We start from the raw sequence: 18995 nt of genomic DNA on the forward strand, positions 1-18995 counted from the left end.
TTAATTCCGCATTAATTGAACAACAAATTCACAGTAAGGTCTCAATTCTGAAAGTCAATGGCTTGTAAAATAATGTGCTCACTTGGGTTACCCCTTAATAAATTCCTTTGCTCTTGAACATTTCTAAAATTTATGGTAGTTTTGCAGTTACTTGAAGACAATGTTTAACCTTTCTGATGAATGTTCTGATGAAGAGTCATACGGACTCGAAACATTGGCTCTGTCTTCCTCCCCACGGGTGCTGTCAGATCTGTTGAGTTTTTCCGGCAGTTTTTGTTTCCGATTTCCAGCATCCGCAGTATTTTGCTTTTATCTTAATGTTTAACTTATCCTCTTCTTGTTACATGGCCTATGAATAATATCACCAAATAACTAAGCTTAAATTGTTTCCCTTCTAGAATTTTGCAACTAAAGTCAGTTCCTGAGATGTGCACACAACATGCTTATGAAGTCAACGTGCACACTCTGTGCCTACATCACAATGTAGGATACATAATATCACTTTGCGCCACATGCATTCATCTCAGGATCTGCTGAGAATAGGGAAGTTTGTGTTTTTTTTAAAAAGATAATAAATGGGCAAAATTATTTTTACTGATCCACTTTAGAAAAAAATCAGTGAATCTCTCCATTGGAATTGATTTAAAAACATGTGTATTTAGAGACTTGTATATGAAGGAAAAACATATATTGAATTTAAACATCAAGAAAAGCTAAACATTTTGACTTAAAACAAAAATCAGGAAAATAAGGTTGATCAGTCATGCGTGAGCAATCCAAATTTAATTAATTGAAAAGGCACAGCACACCAACTGAAGATCAAAGAAACACCCTGCATGAAAATCAGTCCCGTTCACTTCATAGGATCCCTAGAAGTCAGGTGAAATAAAAAAATGTCACCCATAGTTCAGATGTAGCACTCTTGACGTCATAAAATTGTGTTCCCAAGCCCCGTTCAAAAAAACATGAGCATAAAATCGAAATGGACACTTCATTGTAGTACTGAAGGACTACTGCACAGTCAGAGGTGCTGCTTTTTGGATGAGATGTTAAGCCAAGGCCTTTTATGGCAGGGGAGGGAGTGGCAGTGATATTGTCACTAGACTAGACTATTCCAGAGATAATTCCTCCAGGTAATTCTCTGGGGACCTGGGTTCGAATCCCACCATGGCAGATGGCGAAATTTGAATTCAATAAAAATCTGGAATTAAAAGTCTACTGATGACCACGAAACCTGGTTCACTTCCTTTAAGGAAGGAAATCTGCCTGGTCTATATGTGACTCCAGAACAAGGGCAATTAGCCAGCAACACCCACATCCCATGAACGAATAAAAAAGAGCCAATTGGGCTATTCTGAAGAAAGCAAAGAGTTCTCCTCAATATTTATTCCTCATTCAGCATCATTTAAACAAATTCTCATTGCTGTTTTTGGCACCTTGCAATGCTTAAAGTGGATACATTACAACAGGAGTGCACTTCAAAATCGTACTTAATTGCCTGTAAGGCATTTTTGACATGTCCTGAAATTGTGAAATTGCTAAATAAATGCAAGTCTTTATTTCTTTAGTAGTCAATGGTTCCAATTTAAGTACCATGCGAAATGGCAATACCCTGGAAGTGCATTTATTCTGGATTCCATATAAATAGCAAACCTTTATTAGTTGAAAAGCATTATTATTTAAGTTTTATTGCTGCTACCTTCCAGCCAGTCGTATTCACATTCTCTGGTTCTTATTAATTCACCTGCTCCCATTGGTTAAAACTTAACTGCTCAAGAATGTATTCATGACACTATAAAAGCAAAATACTGCGGAAGCTGGAAATCTGAAACAAAAACAAAAATTGCTGGAACAACTCAGCAGGTCTGATAGCATCTGTGGAGAGAAAGACAGAGTTAACGTTTCAAGTCTGTATGACTCTTCTTCAGACCTCTGATCTCTTAAATATTTAGGACAGTTCTGGGTAGACTGAATTAGATAGCTTCTTGGTTGACAAGGGAGTCAAAGGATATAGGGGGTAGGAAGGAAAGTGGAGTTAAGGCCACAATCAGATCAGCCATGATCTTATTGCATGAGTGTTTCAGCAGCAGATGAGATGAGGCAGGCTGAGAGTCAGGCAAAGTTGTGGAGGTGGAAGTAGCTAGTCTTGGTAATGGAGCAGATGTTATGTTGCCAAAAGATCATCTCAGGGTCAAACACAAGGCTGTGAATGGTCTTTAGACAGTTGCCAGGGATAGAAACAGTGGTCATGGAATGGAGCTAGTAGCAGAGACCAAAAGCAATGGAATCAGTCTTCCCAAAACCATACTAATCTGTCTTGGCTGCAACAGAGATTATGCTGAAGTTTTCTCACTATAATTAAACTATTATTTGAGCAAAACATGCATTGAAAATCAACTTGTACTTATATCATCCCTTTACCATCACAAGATGTCCTCAGGTGTTTCAAAATTTGGCACCAAGACACATAAGGCAATGTTAGGGCAGATGGCCAAAAACTTGGTCAAAGAGCAAGGTTTTAAGGAACGCCTTTAAAGAGGAAAGAGAGGCAGCGAGGCAAAGAAGTTTAGGGAGGGAATTCCAGAGCTTAGAGCCTAGGCAGCTGAAGGTACAGCCACCAATAATGGACAGATTAAAATCAGGCATGCTCAACTGGATGAGCACAGATATCTCGGAGGGTGTGGGGCTAGGGGAGATTACAGAAATAGGAAGGGGAAAGGCCATTAAGCAACCTGAAACAAGAATGAAAATTTTAAAATAAGCTAATGCTTGACCACTTAAAACAATATAAGATCTAGAAGGCTAAAATATCGTATTGTACCTTGGTTGAAGATTGAGATGTTGGAAAATTAAGCCAAGCAGGAACAAAGTCATGTTGCGCCATTTAGGTCCAGTGTCTTCTGTCAGCGGAGTGAGGTATCAAACCTCATGGCCAGGACCCTGCAAAAGAGAAAGGAGTAAAGGAGACAAAATAAGCAAGTATCTCTAACTGACCTCAACAAATACACCAATACACTTATATAGAATGGGGTTATTACTTTCTTGATCTAAATTATATTTTTCATATTAGTCTCTTAGTCAGTTCTCCATCTATAATTCATCACCCTAAAATCATTTAATCAAAGTGTGTAACCTAGGCAAAATACGTATTCACTCAATGGGCATTCGTCCTATAGAGTGAACATCATGCCGCTTTGTTTTGCAAGTGACTTAAATTTTGAAGAAAAAGAAATTTTCATGATTCCCTTTGTGCACTACTTGAGTGTTAACAATTGGTAGACTGATTAAGGAACAAAGCCCCCTTTTACATTTTCATGTTTTAAACTGGGTGATTGGTCAGTATTCTTTATTTAGGAAAGTAAAAAGATTTTTTTTAAATCTTAAAATTCTGTTGGCATTTACTCTACTCCACCAATTGCAATACAAAGAACTTCCCATATATTTCATTACTACTTCCAAACCAAGAGTGGAACTGAGGCAGAGATAATACTATGGAATGTACAGTAATGGATATTGAGAACGGATTACAAGATAGAAAGTCAAGCAGTTCAGATGTAAACTTTAAAATTACACACTTTAAATTTTATGAGGGGCTTCTTTATGTTTTGGAGCTGGTGGCAGTCATCAGATGCCCCATATTGTAGAGAAATAATGATTGTGACATTACTACAGATTAAAAACTCCTCTAGTGTATACTGTACTGCATCTAAGGGAAGTTACGAAAAGAATATTCAGATTAGTGTAGTCATTTCATAAAGCAATAAAGATGCCAATGAACTGATCAAAGTGCACCTCTCTCTGTAATCTCCATCAGTCCCACAACCCTCTGGAGATATCTCAGCTCTTCTAATTCTGGCCTCTTGAGGGTCCCCAATTTTAATTGTTCAACATAGGTGGTCGTGCCATCAGTTATCAAAGCCCTAAGCTCAGGCATTCTCTCTCCAAACCTCTATGCCTCTCTATCCTCCTTCAAGATGCTTCTTGCAATGCATCCCCTTTTGGTCTTCAAGCCCTAATATCTCCTTATGTGGCTCAATGCCAAATTTTGCTTTACAATGGTCCTGTGAAGCACCTTGGGACTGTTTTATTACTTTAAAGGAGCTTTATTGTTCTTGATAAGCCATATAACAAGTTTTCAGGGCACAGCAAACTTTCTGTGCTTTACAATAACTGAACACAACAAGTAATAAGCAGCATTTTACAACCAAACTCTCTCAGTTAGTTATTTGAATTTACAAGCCAAGAAAAATTTTGAAAATTAAATTTGGTACAGAAGTCAGTAGCTTGCCATTTTAATGTTTATTATTAAGAGCATAGGAACAAAGAAATTCTTGTGATGCAGGGGTTTCACTATTTCTACTATATAATACTCAGGATTAGAAATTTACAGAAAACAGTTATGAAACAGAAAACAAATGCAATATTTGAAAACGGCAAAGTAAATTTAGTTTTCAGAAGTTTAAACTGCCAAAGTACTACACAGTCATGAAGGAACACTTACCTTCAAGCAGAGCTCTGTGGGCCCTCAGCTTTGATGTTTCTAGCACTGGAGCTTCCTGTTCTCCCCAAGGCAGATTTGCAAACCGTAGGAAGAGCTTGTAGGGCGATCTGGTCACTGAAGCACCAGAAGCAGCACTCCGTGCTTGCTGAGACCTCAATCCCCCTCAGCTGCTCATTTTATTATCACCCTTCCCCAAGTGTACAAAATAATCTTAAAACTTATACCAGCTAAATTTTTTAAACTGCGAACAGGAAGAGCTACGCTCGCCTCATTAATGTTCTTGGTGAAATACCCAGGAGGAAAAAGAAAAAAAAATTACATTACATAAAATAACAAATTAGCTACTCTTTGTCAACAATGATTTGATTACAACATTTTCAAAAATAGGGGTGTACCAGATTTCATGAATTTACTGGATTCTCACATTTACAAATTTAGCTTCATCATTCTTTTGTTTCTTCCCATATCCATAATTTTATAGGTGTCTCTAGGATGCACTGTGTGCACTTTTGAGAGCCCTTACAGTGATTTTAAAGGCATCGGAATAGTTGTCATCCAGCATAACAGTGTATCTAACATCTACCTAACATATCCAAATATTCTGCCAACCAAAACAATAAAAATTAAAATGATTCTGCCTTCTTGCAAGAATTTAAAAAGTCAATTTTTTCCCTACTTTTTTTAATTAACTTGTACTTTTTATATTTCAGAGCTGACCATACGAAAATTGTCAAGCTAGGTAAATAGCCCTATTTCTTTTCATCCCCTGCAGCAAAGCAAAAATGCCTTTTCTGGTTATGTTCAGTGTAACCCTCTCATTTCCAGTAATACCTGCAATAAAGCAAAACAATGAAATAATTCAGGTGGAGGATTCTTCTGAAACTGCAGTACACATCACAAACATTTTTTTTGTCAATGCTGTACCTAAGAGGCATATCCTGAAAAATACACACACAAAAAAAATAGAAGATCTAAGTCAACTTGTAACCAAGTTGCATGTGGATTCTCCTGCCCAAAATTCATTTCACTTAAACTTAAAGTAAACAGCAGGAGCATTCTGCAATGCAGGATAAACCCTTCAACTGAAGAATTATTGTTGAAACAAAAACATCAGCTTGGATCCCATTGCGGTGCAAAACAGAACACCACTGCTGTATGTTAATTTGTGTAAAAAGTAATTTGCTAATTTGAACCCCTTTTTATATATTTTTTTCTTTATTCTTTCATGAGATGTGGGCATCGCTGGGAAGAGTTGCCAGAGTTGACTTTTCAGGTCGAGATGATCTTTCATCAGAACACCTGATGAAACTCAGTTTCTCTCCACAGATGCTTCCTGACCTGTTGAGTATCTCCAGCATTTTTTGTTTTTATTTCTGATTTCCAGTATCTGCAGTATTTTGCTTTTAATAAAAAAGCTGAAATTGTCTTTCAATACACAAATACTTGAGAGGAACTGTCAACCATCACCGTTATAAATATTGTGAAGTGTATATTTTCCCAACAGCGATGATTTTCTTTTAGAAATTAGTTATTAGTCATTATTGCACACAACCTGCAAAGGTCATTTATTCTATCAGCTATTCAGTATGTTTTTAGTATCTTTAGTTTGCAAGCAACTGAGCAAAACTACATGTGTCAGATAACATATGTAACACTTTCAAGTTTCCAGATTTGAAGCTCACTAACTTCAAAAATCTTTCCCCATCAAAAATAGCCCCAAAAAGGCTCTTAAATTGCTCAGCGGAAATCTCAATCGTCCTGACAGGAAAAATGACAAAATGGCAAGCAATAAAATACTGATTCAGTAGGCATGTTATATTGAATCTAACCATTCTTTATAGTTCTTCAAAAGGAAATCTGACAGACATCTATGGAAAAAAAATTGTATGCAAATTTTTCAAGCACCAAATACTAGATCAGAGTGTAAACTCACAGATGCAAATTTTATTGCTATTTTCCAAAAAAAAAAGCTTAATTTCTGACTGAAATTGAGATGCCAGTGCAAAGGAGCCTTTCAAGCACACCTTGACATGAATTTATTCAAGTCATTTTAAGCTCACTTATTTCACTTTGGTACCCTTCCTTCTCATAAGACGATGATTTGCGCCAGCCGTGGTGGTCGACCCTTTGTTAAGCATCACCTGCTGTGGCTTAGGAGCCCCACTTTAGCATGGCAGTCTCTGCCACAGTTGCTGTAGAGGAAGACAGTGGGCCGAGGTGGTGCACGGTTCACTGGCCTCTACTTTCTCTGGGCCCTATTCTCGGCCAGCTGAGCTTTTCACTTCTACTCGCCACTTCCAATGCCCCACCAAACAGTCAGCCTCCAGAAATCACGTCTGTCGGCGACTATCTCCCACTGGTCAGTGTCAATGTCCTTCATATCAAGCATGCAGGTATCCTTGTAGCAGAGGTATGGATGCCCAAGAGGTTGTGACCCAGTGATCAATTCACCGAACAGAAGATCTTTTGAGTATGTGCTCATCATCCAACCAATTAACATGGGCAAGCAAGCGCAGACATTGTTGGCTTAGCAATGAGCGCATGCTGACAGAATTAGAATACCTCATTGCTGGGGACTTTATCCTACCAAAAGATGCTGAGGGTATGTCAGAGACAGAGAAGGTCGAAATTGTTCAGCCTTTTCTCCTGCCTAGCATATGCTGTCCAGGTCTCACCACCGTAGAGGTGTACAAAGGACACACAATTTTGTGTTCTCAGTCAGATTACTGCAGTTTCACACGCGCTTGCTTAGCTTGGACATAACAGCTGCAGCTTTTGTGACACTTGCGTTAATTTCAGTGTCAAATGATTGTAAAGCCCAGGTATGTGAAGGTATCAACAGCCTCCAGTGCCATTGTCAATGCCAATAGATGGTGGTACGGCAACATCTTGGACCATGACATTTGTCTTCCTGATGCTGATGATCAAACCAAACTCTTTACAGGCGTGAAAGAGTCTGTCTATTTTCCACTGAAGGCATCCCATGGCACGGAATGCCAGTGCGGCACTGTCAGCTTAGTACAACTATCTGATGAAGACTTGGCCCATTTTCACCTTAGATCTCAGGCGAGCAAGGTTAAACAGATTTCCCTCAGTTCTGGTATGTAAGTAGACACCCTCTATAGATGGCATATGGCCGCAGCAAAGAGAATAATATGCTAAAGAGTGCCAGTGCCAGAGCGCAATCCTCTTTGACCCCACTGCAGAAGGGTTCCAATGTTTCCCCCATCATAGCTGATCTCACCCATCATGTTGTCATAGAAGGCAATCACATTGAGAAGCTTCAGTGGGCAGCCAATGTTCTCCAGCAGCTTAAATAGACTGCCTCCGCTCCCATGGTTGAATATACCTTGGTGCGATAGGTAAAGGCAATCTATAGTCAACGCCTTTGTTTACGGCATTTCTCTTGCAGCTGCCAGACTGAGATGATCATGTCAATTGTAGATCTTCCGGCTCTGAAACCACCACCTGGAAGTTCCTCTCCAAGCTACTCACCACCCTGACTTGGAAATATATCGTCATTCCTTCACTGTCGCTGAGTCAAAATCTTGGAACTTCCTCCCTAACAGCACTGTGGGGGTACAGACAGCAGCGGTTCAAGAAGGCAGCTCACTACCACCTTCTCAAGGGCAATTAAAAATAGGCAATAAATGCTGGACTAACCAACGATGCCCACATTCCATCAATTAATTTTTTAAAAATGCAGTCTGACCAGGGCAACACGGACAAATACTTTTCCCACAATGCTCAGCAGCGAGATGGCTCGATAGTTGTTACAATCACTGCAGTCACCTTTGTGCTTGTAGAGGGCCACAATCTTTACATCATGCATATTTTGGGACACTGCCCCCTCACTCCAGCAGAAACAGAAGTTTGTGCAGATGCTCCAGGAGCGGCAGTTTCCAGTGTTTGATGAGTTTAGGTGGCATCAACCAGCACCTGGAGCTTTGCCCAAGGCAAGTAAGTCAATAGCTTTGCTAAGCTCTTCCACTCTGGATTCAATATCCAACTCTGCTATGACAGACAGGCCTTGTTATGGTGTCTCAAGCTTCCATAGTGACAGTCTTCTCCCTAGAATACAACTCAAGCTCATAATCCACCCATCTCTCTAACAGTTTATTGCAGTTGATGACCTCTGCTGCCTTTGTTTTCAATGGAGCTGTTTTCTTTGCTGATGGACCTGTTACCTTTTTGATCCCTTCATAAATACCCCTAGCATTCCATGTGTTGAAGGGCATATGAATTTTCTGGATAAGTTGTAACCAGTATTCACTGGCACGTCACCTAGCAATCTGTTGGACTGGACTCCAAACTGCTCTGAGTGCATTCAGAGTCTTCTTGCTCAGATCTCTCTTGTAATTGAAGCCAAGCCATCTGCTCTCATTAATGACAGGCTGCATCATAGTGATGCTAGCCTCAAACCAGTCAGCATTTTTCCACTCTTGCTTCCCATATTTTGAGAATGTGGTATTGTAGATGGTGTCTCAAAGTATGTTCCATTGCACTTCTGTACTCTGTCTGGGAATGCCAGAGGACATCTGTTCAATCAAGTCACGGAACTGTTGGTTTTGTTGCCGACTGGGTGGGCAGTATGACTGACATTGATATAAGGGCAGCATTTTTGCTTTGAATGAAAAAACCTAAGATGGTTGCACCCTAATCCTGGTGCACACCAGGGAGTGATCAATAGCAATACTCAATGCTGTGGTAGCTGTGCATATTGAGGGTACTGTTCAGAGAATTATGCCTTGTCATAATCAGGTCCAGCTAGTGCCATTGCCCTGATCTTGGATGTCTTCAAAACACCTTGTTGTATGGTTTGTTCTGAAAGAAGATGTTAGTTACGCAAAGCTTGTGATAGCAAAGCTCAAGTATTCTCTGTCTATTCTCATTTATCTTTCCCAGGCCGTGCATGTTCAAGGTAGGGGGACCGCACCTCAGGATCCACGCTCCCTCTTGAAATCCCCCAGTAAAGATGTTCTGACTTTTGGATTCTACTCATAGCAGTGTCAAGCTCCTCATAGAACTTGGCCTTTTGTCTCTGTGATGGAGCACAGATACTCATGAGGTTAACTGACCCTGTTTGAACTGAGAGGCGGATGGAGAGAACACATTCTGAACCATTTGTGGAGGTTCTATCATCAAGAATTCCTTACAGCAAAGCCTACACCTTGCTCATGTGTTTATTCCGCGCTCTTCCCATGTCAGATGTTTTTCTTTCAGTGATTCACTCTTGGTAAATCTGGCCTCTTGCAGGGAAGCTATGTTTAGCTGATCAAGTTCCATGTTGATCACGGCTGTCTTGCGTGTGTTATCAACCAGCTACAAGTCAACTTCAATCCCATGCACATGGTCCTGGCATTCCAGCTTGCCAATTGAAGAGGTGACTTCATCTTTCTTTTACTTGTTTGCTTGGTGCAATGGATTTCAAGCTCCAAGCACCCACTGAAGCAGATGGGCCATGGCGGGTCAGCATTTTACTAGTCAGGGGCTGCCCAACTTGTGGTGGGCAGTAGGACATAATGGTCCCTCCCACCATCTGAGACAGCTCATAGTACCCATTCTCTACTCGAAGCAAGTTGGGCTTATCACTCGTAACTGCTGTCCCCTACGTTGTGTTAATGCTCTGCAGCGAAACTGCAGTGTCCTCTCGAGGGCACAAGCCTGGGTAAAATTTATGGAGACCCTGGGCTGCCCAAACATCATAGTCCATTTCTTGACCTCCCTGATTCAGTCCAAAGGAATGCAGAGCACTAGGTTTGACACTGGCTTGGTTGCAGGAGTTGCCAAAAAGATGCAGAAAGATGAAATATTCAGACATCAGTCCACCTTTGTGCTCCACTCCAGATTTTTTGTCAGGCTTTACTCCTTTAGCTTTCAACTATCCCGGGGTATCCAAAAGGCTGTGGTCTATTTGCCCGTAGCTGGGAGCTTGGTTATGAGTGCCAGGGTGTGTCCACATGCCAGTGGGCCAACATGTCTGGGGCCAAACATCCTCAGAGTTCCTCTGAAGCTTTTAGCCTGGGGCCATGAGGGTACTCCCCTCCCCGCCAGCTTCTGTGTGTTGCTACGAGGAGGCACAGCTAAGGACTTGCCAATGGAGAGGCTGTGTACTGACAGGGTAAGACTTACAACATTTGGCTCGCTTTGTACATTGCTGATAGCCCGTGGTCTCGCCTGAAAAAAAGAGGCAAGCAAACCAACACAAAATTGGAAAGCATGCCAACTCTCTTCATCCACTCACTAGATGTATTAGATCAACCTGTTGGACATCCACAATCATTTCAAGCTCATTCAATATACAAAGTAGACAACTGTTATTAATATTTAAAAAGAGTACATCAGCTGCACCCAGACATCACACTTTGTTTACTACTGAGAACAATTAAAATATTCAAGTGCTTCTGAGTTGCAGCCCAAAGCTACCCTGTATATTCCAAATCTCAAAGTTCACATGCCCAACAAAATCAAGCTCAACTTCTTGAACTTGCTCTCACCTTGCACCCTTAAATTGTATAAACTGTCTTAGAATACCTGTGCATCATATGACATAATGTACACAAATTATATACTGCATTTTTCACAATGTAATACTCTCTTCCTCAAAATAATATGGTGTCTGGCCTACTGTAAACAGTGACACAATGAGCCAATAGTTATCTATTAAATTCAGTAACAACCCAGAACTGCCAGCCTCCGGATAGTCTGAGACTGAGTCCCACCACTGCCCACCACCATCCGCACCACCCCACCCAAAGATGCATTTCCGGACCCTTTGGAAGTCTCAACGTAATGAGTCAGAGAATTCCCCAGGAATTTTGAACATCTTATGGGCAATTCTCCTGCTTCCCTGGATCCTCCAAAAAACTCGAACTCGGAGTTAGAGTCAGAGGCTTCAGATTTTTCTGACTTACTTACTTGGATAGTTACCCAGGAAATGTTAAGACAGAAAAATTCTAATCCAACTCCTGGGTGACGAGGCAACTAACACCACCTAGCCCTACTCCCGATTTCCCCATCAGTCCCCAATGACCTCCCCAACCCAACTAGCCTCCACCGCCCCATTCACCCGATCCCCCAACTGCCCCAACTGACCCAACCTGGCCAGCCCCATCCCCTGACTGCCACCCGACTCCCCCTGATCTCTGCCTCCCCAACCATCTGGGTACCCCCCCAACCCAACTAGGCCCCACCACCTGACTCCCTGTCCCCAATCTGACTACACATCACCACACACTTTTCCCCCCAACATCTCCCCCGATCCAGCCTGACTATTTTTCCCACCTGCCACCCAACCCGTAACCCACTTACCTCTTGGAAGCCTCTGAAGATCTATTAAAACCTGGCGATCCTGACAGGCTACTGGGGGCCTGGTGAGGGGTGGAATAAAACAAGATCTTGTGCTCTGGAAATTCTCTCTTTCTCCCAGACCTCAGGTCTTTGCTCCCACTGACCCACACAAGACACTGAAACATTTTTTAAGTTGTTTGAGAAGAAATATCGAGAGTGATTATAAAGCAGCCCTGTTCATTAACAATTCTAAATGAGCTCTTGATGCTAGTAAAATCTGACAATTGCCTATCATGATAGGAGATGATAGTTAAACATTCTCACCAGGTGTTCAAGCCTGAAAGAAACAAGGCAAAAAAATTTGACAGCTTTAGATATTCACTATTAGTTATGCTATTTTTAATAATATATGGTATTTTAGGTTTAATTAGTTATGCAGGTCAGATAATATCTGGGGATAGGATGAGGTCTGAAGGATCTATTAAGACTGGTAATGAGAAAGGAGAAATCTAATCTCAGGACAAGTGGTAACGAAGGAACAAATATACAACTGACTTCATAGTGAGGTAGTCGGAAGAGGGATTCCCACAGCGAAGGCATTTCCTTTTAGATCTCCTGTTCAAAGTTTATCCCGATGCTCTGAATATTTGAGAATGGACAGCCGAGGTAGAAATAAAAACTGTTATACGCAAATACTTATGACAGCAATTTCCTAGAATGACTCTTACTTTGATCACTATAGGCTCCCTCAATCACCCATTGGCTCATAATTTTACTGGCTGAAGCCTTTTATTTCATACAATAAAGCAGAAATTCAATTTATGTTATTCCTTATTTCTGTTATTGCACGTTTAATGTGGTAAATTTGTCATTTTCCATGATTTTACGTTTTCGCATTGTATTTGGTAGAGATTTTCTGGGACATTTAAACTTTACTTACCAGAATACAGTAGCTGGTGCTGTAAAAAGGGGACATGGCTTCTGCGCGATTCCCTTCACTGATGTCTCCAAGGTTTCCTGCACTGAGTCAGTTCTGCAGGATCTTCTATTGGAAGATTGCTTTTATTTCTGGCCAGAGGAAGGTAGGGGTAATTTTTTTGTTTGGTCAGCGTCGGAAAGAGGGGTTCCCAGCTGACCAGAAGAGTTGGGCCAACATATTAAAATGTTATCAGGTGACTTTTATTTCAAGCTCACTCCAATTGCTTTTCTTCACATATCCAACGCAAAGATTCCTTTTAAAATGCTAGCACACTCTCTATGAGCCAAAACACGATCTTGTATACAAAGTATACTGAGACAGCAGGCTACGCAACAAACAATTAACCATTTTTACTATTATGGTGTGCACTTACACCTGACTTATACTGTCACTTTTGTTTTCATGTGATGCAAAAACATACGAGTCAAAGGAAAATTGAAAAGCATTTATAATTACTTGAATCTTCAGTAAATTTAAGACGTAAATGGAAAAGAGCAGACGTAGAAATAATAAAAACATTTTTAAAACGGAGAAAACCCGCTCATTTGGAGCCCTCATATTATTTTCCAACTGAGAATTCGGCAAGCAAAATTTAATTCCCATCAGTATAACCTCAATATAAGGCTTGATAATTCATATTCAGCAGCCTGCATTAAAAGCCCTGAGTGTTTTCCAGTGTCAATGTAGACACAACAGAAAAACTATCTCTGGCACATCTGATGATATAATTGAGCTAGTAAGCACAACATTGAACTGACATGTCCAGGATCTCAGATGTAGACACTCAATCTGATTTATAAAAATCAAAATGACATCCAGTACATAAAGGTATTTCTATACAGGCCAACTTCATCACTGTTCATTATCATCAGTGTTTACCTACAGTTGTTCAGTTCCATTTACAACTCCTCAAATAATGAAACAGTCCATGCCTGCATGTAGCAAAGTCTGGACAGCATTTGAGCTTGGGTGGTAAGTAGCAAGTAACAATTGCACCAGGCACCAGGCAATGACCATCTTCAACAAAAGAGAATCTAACCATCTTCCCTTGACATTTAACCACATTACAATTCCCAAATCCCCCATCATCAACATCCTTGAAAGTGTAGGGGGCAGTCAGGGGTGGTCACCAATGACCAGAAACTTAACTGCAACATCATGTTAGAACTTGTGTCTCGAAAAGGCTGGGAATTATGAGATAAGCAACTCATCTCCCAACTCCCCGAAGCCTTTCCACCATCTACAAGGCACAAGTCAGAAGTGTGAAGGAATACACTCCACTTTCCTGGGTGAGTACAGCTCCAACAACACTTAAGAAGCTTGACACCATCCAGGACAAAGCAGCCCTCTTGACTGGCACCATGTCCACCACATTAAACATTTACTCCCTCCACCACTGACATACAGCAGAGTGCACCATCTACATACAAGATGCAGTGCAGTAACCCACCAAGGATCCTACAACAGCACCTTCCAAACCTGTGAACTCTTACCACCTAGAGGAACAAGGACAACAGACGTAAGGAACACCACCACCTGAAAGTTTCTTTTCCAAGTCCCTCACCACCCTGACTCAGAACGATATCGTCATTCTTCCTCTGCTGCTGGGTCAAAATCCTGGAACTCCCTCTCTATGGACTGCAGCTGTTCAAGACAACAGCTTAAAATCACCTTTTGAAAGGCAATGAGGGATGGACAATAAATGCTGGCCTTGCCAGCGACACCCACATCCCATGAAAAAATAAAAATTTTTTTTACAAGTGATCAGAACTGATTAGCTCCCACCTTCCCGTAAACTTTCAAATTTGACCCAACCCACATTTTAATAAGTGGGAGAGAGTCAAAATAAACTGGCTTGTTAGGCCTAATGGTCCTTTCTGGTTGTTAACATTATTTTCATGATGTCTAACTGCAGTGCTAAACTCTATGTTTTGCACAATTATTGCTTAACATTAGAACATGGTAATATGTTTTATCATGGGGTCTATCCATTTTTTTTTTAAAGATGATTAGTTGGCTAACAAGAAACAGAGAGTCTGCATAAATGGAGTTTAAGAGGCAGCTTGACAAATACATGAATAGGATAGGAATAGAGGGATACGGACCCCGGAAGTGCAAAATATTTTAGTTGACCGGCAATATGATCGGCGTAGGCTTGGAGGGCCGAAGGGCCTGTTCCTGTGCTGTACTTCTCTTTGTTCTTGTTCGAAATGAGTCTTTTTCTGGTTGGCATGGTGTGACGAGCGGTATGCAACAAGGATCAGTGCTGGGGTCTCAACTTTTTACAATTTATATAAATGACTTGGATGAAGGGATCGAAGAAACAATTGCTAAATTTGCAGGCAACACAAAGATAGGGAGGAAAGTTAAGTTGTGAAGAGGACATAAGGAGGCTACAAATAGGTTAAGTGAATGGGCAAAGATCTGGCAAATGGAGTATAATGTGGGCAAATGTGAAATTTTTTATTCTTCCTGCCAAAATGAACAAGAAGCATATTATCTAAATGGCGAGAGACTGCAGAGCTCTGAGATTCAGAGAGATCTGGGTGTCCTAGTGCATAAATCACAAAAGGCTCGTATGCAGGTAGAGCAAGTAATTCAGAAAGCTAGTAGAATGTTATCATTTATTGAGAGGGGAATTGATTACAAAAGTAGGGAGGTTATGCTTCAGTTGTACAGGGAACTGGTGAGACCACATCTGGAATTTTGTGTACAGTACTGGTCTCCTTATTTAAGGGGAGATGTAAATGCGTTAGCAACAGTTCAGAGAAGGCTTGCTAGGCTAATATCAGGAATGGGCGGGTTGTCTTCTGAGGAAAGGTTGGACAAGTTAGGCTTGTATCCACGGGAATTTAGAAGAGCAAGAGGCGGCTTAATTGAAACCTTTAAGATCCTGAGGGGTCTCGACAGGGTGGATGTGGAGAGGATGTTTCCTCTTGTGGGAGAATCTAGAACTAAGGGTCACGGTTAAAAATAAGGGATCACTCATTTAAGAAAGAGATGAGGAGAACTTTTTTTCCTCAGAGGGTAGTGAGTCTTTGGAATTCTCTTCCTCAAAAGGCATTGGGAGCAGAGTCCTTGAATATTTTTAAGGCAGAGCTAGATAGAGTCTTGATTAACCTTTCACCCCCTTGTTATCGGGGGTAGGCAGAAATGTGGGGTTGAGGTTACAATCAGATCAGCCATGATCTAATTGAATGGCGGAGCAAGCTCGAGGGGCCGAGTGGCCTACTCCTGCTCCTAATTCGTACGTTTGTATGTTCGTATGTCCTAGACTGAATAGGCAGCACTAGCAAACTAGATGCAGCAATAGTTCCCTACTCCAGAACATTGTTTGGAAGTGAGATAATAGCAAATAATAGTTAGGCGATACTCTTGAAATTCAAATATATTCATGAAGCACAAAGCAATTCAAGTTTGTTGCTAATTATTGATTTCATTATTTTAATCAGTTATTGGATGCAAGGCACAAGCATTTGGCTCTGTTTTGTCACTTCTTTTTGAATATAGATACTGCATTTGGTGATGCAAAGTGATTAATGGGGGAGGGGGAGGTGCAAGTGGAATATCTCCACTATGAATTAAAGGGCACCAAAACATAATTAAAAATAACAAAAAAATCAACCAGCAATGGATTTTGAGCAGCTCTAAAAGTATAACTACATTCTAAGTTGTTTAGATACAAGGCAGAAGTGCTACTCAAATCCCATGTGATCCTTTTTAACTCAGATGGTGAACTGCAAAAGATATCAAAATGCAAATCTACTACTATACATACAAAAAGACACCTGCAGCATGTAAACAGTCCATGTGAGACTAATGACTGCAAAGCAATTGCCATTCCCCGTGAAATTATTATTGACAATTACAGTACAAATGTATTTTAAGAAGCTGTTTGGTAGAATTGCCTTATGTCCAGTTTTTGTTTCATTTGTTTCAGGCAATGCTTCACACAGAATTGACCAACACAGCACAAACCAGCGTCTTGCAGGACAGAAGGCTGCCACAGATGTTTCATTAAAAATGCTTTTTCCCCCTCAGAGGAGCCAGAGGATGACAAAAGCAACACAGACCTGTTCCTGACAAATGTAGATGCAACACAAAACGTTTTTTAAAAATACTATTTCTTTTTAAAACAAGGGCTGTCATCCTACAGATTTACCCATGAACTTCTTGTCCCGTTAAAGGAAATGGACTGATCCTTAAGAAAACGCAGATTAATTGCTACCCATACGTGCATAAAGTCAGTCAAGAGTAACTTCATTTGGGGATAAATAACTGGCCCCCACCAAGACAAGGTTGAAATAAGAAACTTACCACAAAAAGATTAATGGGACACCCACTTCTTACATATGTTGCAGTGGATACAGAAGTTTGAGTTTACAAATGACAGGCAGAAAAAGACCAGCTGGTCCATCAAGTTATCTTACACTCAAGCTGCCTGCAGCATCATGATTAGACCATTCCTGAACAACTTAGTCATAGAGGTCTACAGCTCAGAAAAAGGCCCTTCGGCCCATCGAGTCTGCGCCGGTCAAACAAGTACCTAACTATTCTAAGCTCATTTTCCAGCACTAGGCACATAGCCTTGTATGCCATGGCATCGCAAGTGCACATCCAAATACTTCTTAAATGTTATGAGGGTTTCTACCTCTACCACCCTTTCAGGCAGTGAGTTCCAGATTCCCACCACCCTCTGGGTGAAAAAATTCTTCCTCACATTCCCTCTAAACCTCCTGCCCCTTATCTTAAATCTATGCCCCCTGGTTATTGATTCCCTCCACCAAGGGGAAAAGTTCCTTCCAGTCTACCCTATCTATGCCCCTCATAATTTTATACACATCAATCATGTCCCCCCTCAATCTGCTCTGCTCCAGGGGAAAAAAAACCCCGTCTATCCAATCTCTCTTCAGAACTAAAACTCTCCAGCCCAGGCAACATCCCTGGTAAATCTCCTCTGCACTCACTCTAGTGCAATCACGTCCTTCTTATAATGCAGATTCCAGAACTGCAAGCAATACTCTAGCTGTGGCCTAACCAGCGTTTTATACAGTCCCAGCATAACCTCCCTGCTTTTATATTCTATGCCTCAGTTAATCACAGAATCATAGTGAAGAGGCCCTTCGGCCTATCAAGTCCGCACTGACACGTGAGAAACACCTGACCTACCTACCTAATCCCATTTACCAGCACTTGGCCCATAGCCTTGAATGTTATGACGTGCCAAGTGCTCATCCAGGTACTTTTTAAAGGATGTGAGGCAACCCACCTGCACCACTCTCCCAGGCAGTGCATTCCAGACTATCACCACCCTCTGGATAAAAAAGTTTTTCCTCACATCCCCCCATAACCTCCTGCCCCTCATCTTGAACTTACAACCCCTTGTGACTGACCCTAAGGGGAACAGCTGCTCCCTATCCACCCTGTCCATGCCCCTCAATCTTGTACACCTTGATCAGGTCGCCCCTCAGTCTTCTCTGCTCCAACGAAAACAACCCAAGTCTATCCAACCTCTCTTCATAACTTAAATGTTAATAAAGGCAAGTATCCCAAATGCCTTCTTAACCACCTTATCTACCTGTCCTGCTACCTTAAGGGACCGGTGGACATGCACACCGAGGTCCCTCTGATCCTCGGCACTTCCCAGGGTCTACCATACATCGTGTATTCTTGTGCCTTGTTTGTCCTGCCCAAGTGCATCACCTCACGCTTATCCGGATTAAATTCCATTTGCCACTGATCAGCCCATCTGACCAGCCGGTCTATATCCTCCTGTAATCTAAGGCCATCCTCCTCACTATTTACCACCCCACCAATTTTCGTGTCATCCGTGAACTTACTGATCAACCCTCCTACATTCAAGTCTAAATTGTTTATATATACCACAAACAGCAAGGGACCCAACGCCGATCCCTGTGGAACTCCAATGGATACAGGCATCTGGTCACAAAAGCACCCCTCGACTATCACCCTCTGCTTCCTGCCACTCAGCCAATTCTGGATCCAATCTGCCAAATTGCCTTGGATCCCATGGGCTCTTATCTTCATTATCAATTTCCCATGCGGGACCTTATCAAAAGCCTTGCTGAAGTCCAAGCAGACTACAACAAATGCATCGCCCTCATCTACACACCTGGTCACCTCTTCGAAAAATTCAATCAAATTGATCAGATATGATCTCCCCTTAGCAAAATTCAGGTATATAAACTCTGGGGGTACAAAAAA

At 41.4% G+C, this 18995-nt stretch overlaps 1 protein-coding gene across 5 annotated transcripts in view; it reads right to left on the reverse strand.

The window, feature by feature from the left end:
- The window catches only part of gpbp1l1 (GC-rich promoter binding protein 1-like 1), a 76649-nt gene that overhangs the window by 40332 nt on the left and 17322 nt on the right, over positions 1-18995 (reverse strand). For all 5 annotated transcript variants that reach the window (XM_078561053.1, XM_078561052.1, XM_078561048.1 and 2 more), the window contains exons 2-3: positions 4502-5332; positions 2822-2940 (exon numbers count right to left, since the gene is read on the reverse strand). In XM_078561053.1, the coding sequence (XP_078417179.1) occupies positions 2822-2884 (63 nt within the window). In that variant the 5' untranslated portion in view covers positions 2885-2940; positions 4502-5332. The remainder of the gene's footprint in view (positions 1-2821; positions 2941-4501; positions 5333-18995) is intronic.

Source organism: Cetorhinus maximus, chromosome 17 (assembly GCF_964194155.1).
Source record: "Cetorhinus maximus chromosome 17, sCetMax3.hap1.1, whole genome shotgun sequence".
Taxonomy (NCBI): domain Eukaryota; kingdom Metazoa; phylum Chordata; class Chondrichthyes; order Lamniformes; family Cetorhinidae; genus Cetorhinus; species Cetorhinus maximus.